This window comes from Phalaenopsis equestris, unplaced genomic scaffold, assembly GCF_001263595.1.
Source record: "Phalaenopsis equestris unplaced genomic scaffold, ASM126359v1 Scaffold000251, whole genome shotgun sequence".
Taxonomy (NCBI): Eukaryota; Viridiplantae; Streptophyta; class Magnoliopsida; order Asparagales; family Orchidaceae; genus Phalaenopsis; species Phalaenopsis equestris.
Genome location: NW_018164693.1, coordinates 85,499 through 95,525, shown reverse-complemented (window position 1 = coordinate 95,525; position 10,027 = coordinate 85,499). Strand labels below are relative to the sequence as shown.

At 36.1% G+C, this 10,027-nt stretch overlaps 2 protein-coding genes across 10 annotated transcripts in view; both read right to left on the bottom strand.

Moving 5' to 3' along the window:
• Positions 1 to 1,572, bottom strand: part of LOC110024218 (yrdC domain-containing protein, mitochondrial) — a 24,229-nt gene extending 22,657 nt beyond the window's left edge. For 6 of the 8 annotated variants that reach the window (XR_002293978.1, XM_020724048.1, XM_020724046.1 and 3 more), the window contains exon 1: positions 1,375 to 1,572. The gene's annotated coding sequence lies outside the window, so the exon portion shown is untranslated. Of the gene's footprint in view, positions 1 to 939; positions 1,131 to 1,374 lie in introns of those variants that run through there. The other 2 variants (XM_020724052.1, XM_020724054.1) reach the window with 2 other exon arrangements.
• Positions 1,573 to 2,584: 1,012 nt separating this feature from the next.
• Positions 2,585 to 9,742, bottom strand: LOC110024206 (phosphoserine phosphatase, chloroplastic). 2 transcript variants are annotated; one of them, XM_020724030.1, is made up of 9 exons: positions 9,542 to 9,742; positions 9,273 to 9,422; positions 8,588 to 8,823; positions 8,343 to 8,475; positions 8,156 to 8,263; positions 7,649 to 7,742; positions 7,244 to 7,393; positions 7,099 to 7,152; positions 2,585 to 2,712 (listed from the first exon to the last, which is right to left on the bottom strand). In XM_020724030.1, the coding sequence occupies exons 3-9, from the start codon at positions 8,808 to 8,810 to the stop codon at positions 2,587 to 2,589; spliced, it is 888 nt and encodes a 295-aa protein (XP_020579689.1). In that variant the 5' UTR covers positions 8,811 to 8,823; positions 9,273 to 9,422; positions 9,542 to 9,742; the 3' UTR covers positions 2,585 to 2,586. The 2 variants fall into 2 exon arrangements, with proteins under 2 accessions (XP_020579689.1, XP_020579690.1); XM_020724031.1 differs by lacking the exons at positions 9,273 to 9,422; positions 9,542 to 9,742 and adding an exon at positions 9,081 to 9,244.
• Positions 9,743 to 10,027: the final 285 nt, after the last annotated feature.

Genomic DNA, 10,027 nt, shown 5'->3' with positions numbered 1-10,027 from the left:
ATATATATATATATATATATATATATATATCTTCAATAACATCAACAAAAATTTGAATCATATATATATATTTTTAAGACGTGTCAAATTGTTTCATTTGATATGCAATCATCTACATCGCCAAGGTAAAAAAATCATATGATGATAATCATTTCCCTCCTCTCTTAACTTTTACATTAGAAGTCTTGAAAAAATTTGCCTCAATAACTTATCTCCTCAACATAAAATAAATTTAGTTCTCTAATATCGATGTAATTTTTCACAATATGTTTCATCGCTCTTTCTCATAGCTTCATTATATGTCCCCCAAATCTTCTCAATCAAAGTCCTTCAATTTCATGTAATAAGCTATTATTATCTGATACCCAGTCAATCTCAATTCACTTTTCATCTTATGGGTTAAGTTATAATGCATCATTTTCAGGTGATGTCCTAAGTCACAGTTGCCCACAATTAAGTTAATTTCTGTCCCCATTAGAGAGAAATATCCTGATCAACTCTTATTTCTAACTACAATGAAGCTGGGCCATAGTATTTTACTACAAGTGAATATTTGTTCTCTAACTTTATTAAAATATAAATGTTCTACAAATTGAAATACTAATAGATAGAACTAAATATTATAATTTATTGACATTTCTTTCACAACAAAGCAGATGTTTTTTTACAGAAAAGCATCAAATAAAGCTGTGTCCAGTGACTCATTCACATTGCATATATGGAAGTTGGATTCGGCACATAAAAAACAACTTTAACGGTTAGCGTGATTTAAGTAAATCCTAAGGTAGTTAAACCCTCAAAACTGTTTGGCAAGATAGAAGTTAAAGCATGCCAGTGACCTAGGGCTTCGGCGAGCGAGATAACGAAGCTCGGCGAGACCAGATGAGTACGCAAGCGATGGCAGCGAACATAGCGAGGCAAGAAGGGTTTTCCAGATACCTGGTTGCAGCGGCACTTCGCAAGTAATCTCGCGAGCTTGGGGGAGAATGAGAGCTTCGATACCCGGAGCTAAAGGAAGACAGCGTAAAGCTCGAGCTACGCAAGAATTGATTGGCAGCAAACGTGGCGAGGCGAGAAAGTTCACAGCGGCGTTTCGCCACAAATCTCGCGGCTTGGGGGAGAATGCAATACCTAGAGCTCGGGAAAGATAAGGAATTTAGAGAGAGGTGCCGAGCCACCAAGAAAAGATTGTGGAAAAGAAAAGCGCGGGAGAAGACAGTAAAGTGAAGATTAGAGCGGAGTAGCAGGGGTTCGACAAATGACAACCAACGAAAACAGCGATGCTGTAATGGAGAGCTACGGCTCGTGTTACCGCTCGTTGTCTTACAAGTTAAGGGGCTGTCCGGCAAAGAATTTAAAGCAGTAAATCCTCACCTTCCTCAATGGTTTCGCGCAGGAGCGAAGCAGGATGAAGAAAAAGATGTGAGTTTCGGTGCTCTTTGTACGCTGCGATTCCTTCGTTGCCTTCCCAGGTAGCTCTCAAATCGCTACTGTAGCTCGAGGGTGGAAAGGGTAGGGAACTTGGCGAGGGTTTCGGGGGCAAGACTCAAGAGTGGGGGGAGGAAGGAGAAGAGAGTGATGGACGGCTTTATGGTTTTAATATAATTTTATTTAAGCTAATTTTTATTAGTTAAATATTTTGATAACTAATAACTAGTTAATATATTATCAAATTATTTATAATTACACGAACCCAATGTGTAATTATTATCAGTTAATTAATTATTTTAATAAATTATATATGAAAATCTGATTTATTTAATAAAATTCTAAATAATTATGAATTAGTATGACAAATAATTAACTACTTATCTATTAATAAATTTTAAATTATTGTTTAATAAATAATTTGTTTAAAAGAATACATATATGGATTAATTTAACAGTTTTATACACTCTGAGACTCATTTATATAATAGTGAATATTTTTGCACTTTAGGAGAATACAATATATTCTATTGATTTAAAAATTGTTTAATGTATTTACAAACCTACTTGTGGATCTCAATTTCATTTTTTTAGTTAGATCCATTTGGGAGAAACCATCTAGTCTTTAGTATTGCAAATATAATATATACATATATAGCATACTCTTCATTACAATCAAAATTAGTAATACTTTAATTTGAAATCTAAAGTAGCAATAATTTAAATTAAAATCTACACAAGTGAAAGCCAATATAAGTCTATAATATATACCTAATTAAGAAAATTTATGAATAGCCTTTTTTTATCATCCATAACTACCAAAAAGTTTATTTTAAAGGGTGGGGCAGAATTCAACATTGATATTTAGCGAAAATAAAACCATAAAAACTATATTTAATATGTCGTACAGCAAATATTTAAAAAGAATAAACAAAAAAATATAAGAATTCAAGAACTCAGCCTAGGCCTAGGCTTATACTATGAATAAAGATTGAAGAGAGCATGCAAATTAAACGTATTTTATTTGTTTCGAATAGCCCAAAAACAGAAGGCAAATATTTATTCATTACACGAATTTTATTGTCCATAAAAAGGAAATATTGACAAGATGGAGAAAGCATAGCAATAGAACAGCACAGCAGTGCGAGTGATGCAAATCTATTTCAATGCAGTCAAAAGGTCTTCAAAACTAAGGACCACCCAATCAGCTTTAGCTGCAACAGCTTCTCGAAGCAGGACCCCTCCATAACAGATAAACAAATCAGCACCGCCGGGCATTCGAGCCTGTGTTCCAACCAACAAGTAAAAGTATGTTGGAGATATTTTCATAATTATATATTTACATATCACACAATTATTATTTGCATAACACGCCATTATTAAGTGAAAAGTATCAAACTTCTAAGTGTTAAACATATAAAATATATAAGAATTGTGCGGCATTTATTTATATATTTCATCACAATATCAAACAGAAGCAATAACTATTAAACACAATGCATCAACTCAAAAAGCCGCCCAAGCATCTTATGCAATTATTAAAAATAACTCTAAATACAGCAAGTTTAAACATGGCCTCTCAGCACATCATAGTTTATTGCAGTTCAATCAAAAAACTGAAAGAATCTCAAAAAATTCAGAAATAATCCCTAATCACATAAAATTTTTCCAAGTGCAGGCAAATATAATTAAATTTTCAGGAAGTTCCTCTTCTATTATAGCTAAGGCCAAATCTTGCAGGCTCATGTAATTGAATCAAGCACAGCAATCTTCTTAAAAGTAAAAACACGTACAAAAAGTATTAATTTCATTTCTCAGCTAATTAAATTTATGGCCCAACCTTGACTAATAGGCGTAAGAGCATGACTCTCTCTGCTCACACACACATCACTTAACAATCTCGTCCGACTAATAAGTTTAAAAACCCTTGAATGAAGATAACCTGGTGCTTCCTTGCTCTAAAAATAGGCAGTCTCGTCCTCTACTCTGAGGAGTCACTGATTTGCACCCTCAGGGTTTCCTAGATTAAGTAAATCATAATGCGAGCAATTGGATGCCATAAGCTATCACAATTTGGCAGTCAAATTTGACCGTCATCAGAAAAACTTAGCATAAACATGATAAAGATGCCAATCAAAGCTAGTATCTACAAATGATTGCTTCAATAGCTTGCCATGGATAATCATTTCCGGGTTCGAACAAGGGCAATTGGCAGCTTCCTCCAACATCACTCCGACAAAGTATTACTATCGACCTCATTAATTACACTTTTGTAGAATGAAGTTGTCAATACTTTCAATGTCATTCATGACCAAGCAGTGCTTCCGTGTTGGAAACTTAAAAAGCTCCTGATACTGACCAAAAAGCTTTTTTTAAAAAATGAGTATGATCATACTGACTCGTCATTCTTCCTCTAGCTGAAAAAATTGGTACCCTAAACTATTTTCATGCATCTTTTAATGACATTATTGTTTCATCCTGCAAGTGTTCAGCAGCCTCAGTTGACTTACCCCAAGTTAATTGCTGGTCTACACTGTTTTTTTCACACATGTCAACAACCTAACAGACACGTCCCAAAACTCTAGCCACCATAGCCGACTCAAGCCCCCATTTGACTCAATAAAAGCATAGAAGCTTCCAAGCTTATAAATAGAACCCGTTGCATCCAATGTTAAGGGGTTGGTAATCAGGTCAAATAAAGTCGATTAAATCATTTGAGCGATCCCAGGTTCTGAGCGCGAGTTGGATCTAGAAGTTACTAAGCCCAACTAAGAGCATGGCAAGGCGCGGAGACTAACTGATAAAGTTCAATGACCATGAACAAAATCTTAATTTTGAGCAGATGATTCACAAATTCTTCAATGTGAAAAATAGATCTCTTGAAGTTTATCAAGAAAACCTAATAAAGTCACTTTGATTCTTAGAGTCGCCCCAATTGCAAGCATATAAACCCCTAAGCTTTTACCACTAACTCAAGGCATAAGCATCTAAGCAGACCAAACCATTGAAGTTAAATCTAGCCTTCTCTTGAAGACATCACTAGGTAAACATATTACAGAGCACCATTAGAAACAATCATCATGACCTTATATATATTCATGTCGAAGATGTTAGCTAATATTTCAAACAAAGGTGACACAGGGCTCTTGAGTAGGCCACTTGAACCGGCCGGCAAGAAGGCTGGCTGAATGTCTCCACTGGACCGGATTGGCCAGCTCCTTTATGGGGCGGGAGATGCCCCCGTAACCCCCTTTCCTTTTTAGTTTCCCACCTATTCCCTCCTCATATTTATGTGTGTGTTTGTTGAATTAGGGTTATGTTGTGTGAGTTTTATTTCAGATTTATTTCAGAACAGCAATCAGTGTCCCTTTTCCATTTCCAGGAATGTATCCGAGGACGAATGATGCTCCGGCTGTATCTAGCTCCAAGGTGGTAATTATCCTCGACCTCCCCATCCTCCACCCCTGCCACTCATTGCTCTTCCACCTACACACATTCGCTTCCCCTATTTTCCTATCGCCAGCCCTAAACCCCCTTCGATGTTGTTGTGGAAACCCAAACAACAACCCAACCTGCTGCTGCAACACCTATCCGCTCACCTATCCTCCAGCCTTCCAGCCAGGCGTTGTCATCCTCCCCCTTGCCTTGCTGCCGCTATCAGCTATTGTTTCTTCCTTCCAGGGTGCCGGTTCTCGATTCTGCCTTCCAGGGCTGTCGACTTCTGTCTTCCAAGGCTGTCGACTTCTGCCTTCCAGGGCTGCCGACCAGCTAGGGGTGTCAAAAATTGACCTGACGACTCGAACTCAACTAAAAAAATTCGGGTTAAAGTTGACTCAAATATTTTTTGAGTTGAGTTCAGATCGGACAATTCGACAACTTTATTATTCAGGTCGGGTTTGGTTTGAATCCCAAAACCTAAACATGACCCGAATAAGCATAAAATTTCAGGTCGGGATCTGGTTAGCAGATCAAGCTCAAGTTCGGGCATTAGTTTTCAACAAGTTTATTATTCGAGTCGAGTCATTTTCGGGTCAAACCCAAACCTAACCCATTAATCCGAATTGACACCCTTAAAACCAACTGTTCCAGCCCTCCACTGTACCATAACATCAAACCAACTCCTCCATCTACAATCCAACCACCACCTAGCACCTTTGTCATTTATTTACTGTTTTGAAGAGTCCTGTTGTAACCTTTTGAATTTCAGGAATAATATTTATAGTTTTATTGTGGTTTGGGTTAACTCTGATATCAAAAGAGGACTCCACTTAGAACTCATTTCAATAGTAAAAGTGTCTTCAAGTGAAGTGGATACATGTACTTTCAAAACAAAGTGCAAAAAATAATCCCTTGTCTTTTTCATGGGGCCAATTTAGTCCAAAGTCTATAAAAGTACTAAATTAGTTCTCAAACTTTTTAAATTGGTGCTCAAATAGTCCTCTGTGGGGACAATTTTAACCCAAATTAAAAGAGTCTAGATACTAAATTGACACTTTTAGAAACTTTGGGACTAAAATGACCCCCTACAAAAAGTTAAGGGATTATTTTGGAATTTTTCTCCATACCTTAATCCCAAGAGGTCCATTAGTTGAGGAGGCTAAAAAGCAAACCATTTATAAAACAATGCTACAAACATGAGTTTCAAAGTCTTCTCTAGTCGTGATTTCCTTCAGTGCAAGCTAATGCCATTTCTCTGTTGATTGTGTGCATGGTGCAACATTGGTAGACAGCTGTACGAAATTTATATGACATGCAACAATTTCCACAATAAATGTTACTACTAAAAGCTGATTCCATATTTTTAACTACATCAAAGGCTTCGTTAGATGGCTTGTTGTTGTTAGTAAAATTGGTTAAAAATGTAACTTCAATACATACATACATACACACACATACATACAGAGACACACACACACACACACACACACACACATATTCACTGAATTAAAATAACCAGATGAACTAGATGACAAGAACAAAACAACAATATAACAAATAAATCTCATAAAAAAAGATGAGAAATGTAAAAGCATTTTAATTTCAGAAAATGTGAATGAATCACATCTTCATTTACAATTCCCTATCTAACCCCATTGAAAAACAAAAAGGGACTTTTATTGGGTAATCACCACATTCCTCCTCATGGAATCAAAAAGCAAGTTCTACTCAACAAAACATAAAAGGGAAAACATTTTTTCACTTTATTTCTTTTCAACCAAACAGCTGGAGAAAAACAAGTTTTTATTCAATTATTTCATCATTTTTATAATCATTTCCATATGAGCCTAGAAAAGATATGTGGGGTCAAGTTGGTCACCATAGCAACACAATAAAAAAAGGACAGTGCAGAAATTTCTATTGTCCTCCGATATTGGAGATAACGAATGAACTGTCACCCAAGTCACAGCTCACGCTCAAAAATGTCAGTCCAAGATGTTGGCTTTAATTTCTGACAAAAACTAACAAAAATAAACTCTACATCATCATGTCCTCATTCACTTTGGTCTCAATGATAGGAAAATAGATTATGCGAACAATCAAATAAATTAATTTCTAACATCACCAAGTAAATTTCATGCATTTTATCATTGTAAGCCAAAAATACAACATTAGAATCCTTGAAAGTAAACAATGAACCAGGAGACCAATCATGAAAAGGATTTTCATTACCTCAAGATCAGTTGCTCCATCACCAATCATTATTAGAGACTTGTATCCATGGACCTGCGATAGCCAACACAGTCAAGCTGTACATTATGAATAATTAACATCTAATAAAAATAAATGTAGATCGATTAGAATCATGCTCCAAGACCTTTCTTATATGCTGCACAGCAACAGCCTTTCCACCACTCCTAGACGTAAACTCGGTTGGGTCAAAACCAAGGAACTCGCCGGAACTCCCAAAAAGTAACTGATTGGCAAAGATGTTTTCTAGTGGAATTTCAAGCTGCACCGCAACAGGCTTCACAAAAGAAAAAGAAAATAAATAAATGTTCAATAGTTAATCATATCTTAGAATTCTAGTCAATAACACGAGTCTATTTACCCTCTGTGATAATAAATAAATAAAATAATGTTAATTAGTGAATCATATCTTAAAATTCTAGTCAATAACACGAGTCTATGTACCCTCTATGACAATGTCTTCATGTTCATGTTACAAGTAGCATTAAGTTCGATAACATAGAACTAACGATATAAGAGCTGAGTAATGTACTTTGATCATTTGACGAAATCCTCCAGATATCAAATAAACATCAATATTAGAAGTTTTCAGCTTGTTGATCAATTCTGCAATGCCGGGCGATAACCTGCAGATTAAGGAGTGACTATTAGCATATCTCAGACATGTAGAAACACGAGTAAAAACATATGTTAAAACCTTGAATGTAACAGTGGCACCAATATGCCTATTTTCCATAGAAACAGCAATTGGCTCATGCATGCAAAGTGCTAAAATATATGAATTAAAAGAAACGGTATTATCATGCAACTAAAAATTTGATAGCCAAACTAAATTATAACAAGTTTATCCCAATTAATATGCTGCAATGGGAGAAAAAGCATAAAATATATGATACTTGTTAAAATCCCGTTAACCAGGAATATCATAAAAGGAAATATGACAAAAATTCTTCTTTACATTTATTAAAATGTGCACCAGTCTTAAAAATAGAACAATCAATTAAATTGTAATGTGAAAGCAAGAGAAAAGAAAAAATACCGTGGAGGCCTCTCATCGAGAAAACACTGGAGTTGTGAAAGAGAAGGGCTGAATAAAGATAGTCTGGCTGCAAGGGCCTCCTCAAATGGAACAGACCCACTCATTGCCCTAAAGAAGACCATAATACAGCAATCAAAACTTCTGAAATCAAATCTCTGTAGCAAAAGACAATGAAGAAGGGTTTAACTTGGTAGTCCACTCAGAAACAGCTTTCCCAGCACCACAAAAATCAGCAAGTTCATCGATTCCCTCATGCAAGCAGACAGTACTATCAACATCAAAGCAAACTGCATCAGCACTGCGCCAGATCTCTAGCACCTCTACCAAAAACAAGGGCATAGTAACCAAAAAATAAGAAGTAAAAAAAAAATGCATTTACTTTTATTTTTAACTTACTAAACGAGTAGGCAATAAACCGTTTCTACAAATTACCTTTAGCAGGTTGAGTGTCAGGGATGTAGTTTGCAGACTTGGAGAACTTAGATTGTAGTGAGGTTGCCATTATTGTGAGAGGTATGTAAGATCTTCTTGCTCCAAAAGAGAGTCTGAAGAAACTTTCTGGAAATTTCTTGAAGAACGATTGAGGGATTTTCAAGGCACGGTGATCAATGGAAAGACGAGAAGGATTTATAGATATGTTAAAAACCCGAGCCATCAACTGCAGCTGCCTGTAATCAAGTCAGAATCAGCATTGACGCGCTTGATTTGTTACTAAATTAATATTAATAACCTCACATTATCTGAATTGTTTCATTCAAGGAGAAACGATTTTTTTTTTTTTTTTAAACTGGACACAAATGTTTCCAACATGGACATCAATCATAATCATTTTTGCAGTGTAATTTCAAAAGATAAACTAATCATGCTCTTAATCTTTAAAAAAAAATGAAAGCAAAAAACAACTATATGAAGAAGAACTGCAAACCGGTTAACACGGTGATAAATCTAACAATAACGAATATTATAATGAGCATTCAATTGAGATAGAATGATCCCGATCTAAGGTCCGATCGTTCCCTTGTAAGATAAAAAAGCGATGGGAGATGAGGAATTCGACTAGAACAATGAGTAGCAAAACTTAAACAACAACCAGACAATAACGATTCTCGCGCTTTACCTTGAATCCCGGGTTTAATAAAAATCCGGGGATAGGAAGGAATTAACGATCCGCGCGTCTCACGAACTCCCAAGGGGCTGTTTGGTAGCCGGTTTTAAGCAGGATTTATCCTGCTAAACGGAAAAAACCACCTTCGCGAGTCCTGAGCTCCTGTAAATTTCAAAATGAGGCAGATTCGAGACAAATTCGGGATTTACTGAATCGTGTGAATCGGCGGATATAGCAGATCCGGAACGAGCGAAGAGGAAGAATGGCGCGAACAGGCTTACTGATAGGAGAGGAACGGAAGGCTGAGAAAGATGGAGCTTGGGTGGTTTCTGCAAGCCGCGATCCCGTCGTTGCCTTCTTAGCAAGCTCAGCTCTAATGGCGACTGTATCGGGAAGGTTCAGTTCGTTCCCGAAGGCGCTGGTTTTGCGAACATGCAGAGGGGCACTTACATACCAACCACCGTAGCTTGTAATTTACAAATCAAATTTTCATTTGTTTGTAATTATCCCTATTTTGATAAAGATTAACACACATGCCACTTCATTCCTATTTATTTATATATCTAACACCTACATTTTATTTCTTACATATACACCACTACTTTATCTGATGCATGAAATTAATGCATGAAATTAAAAAAAAAAAAAATTAACATGGTGATGTTTTTTTATGTGAAATGACAGATTTTGATGGTATAAATATAAAAAATAAATTTTTGGTGTTAGATATCTGAAGACATGATTTAGGAGGTAAAATGCCCCCAAAT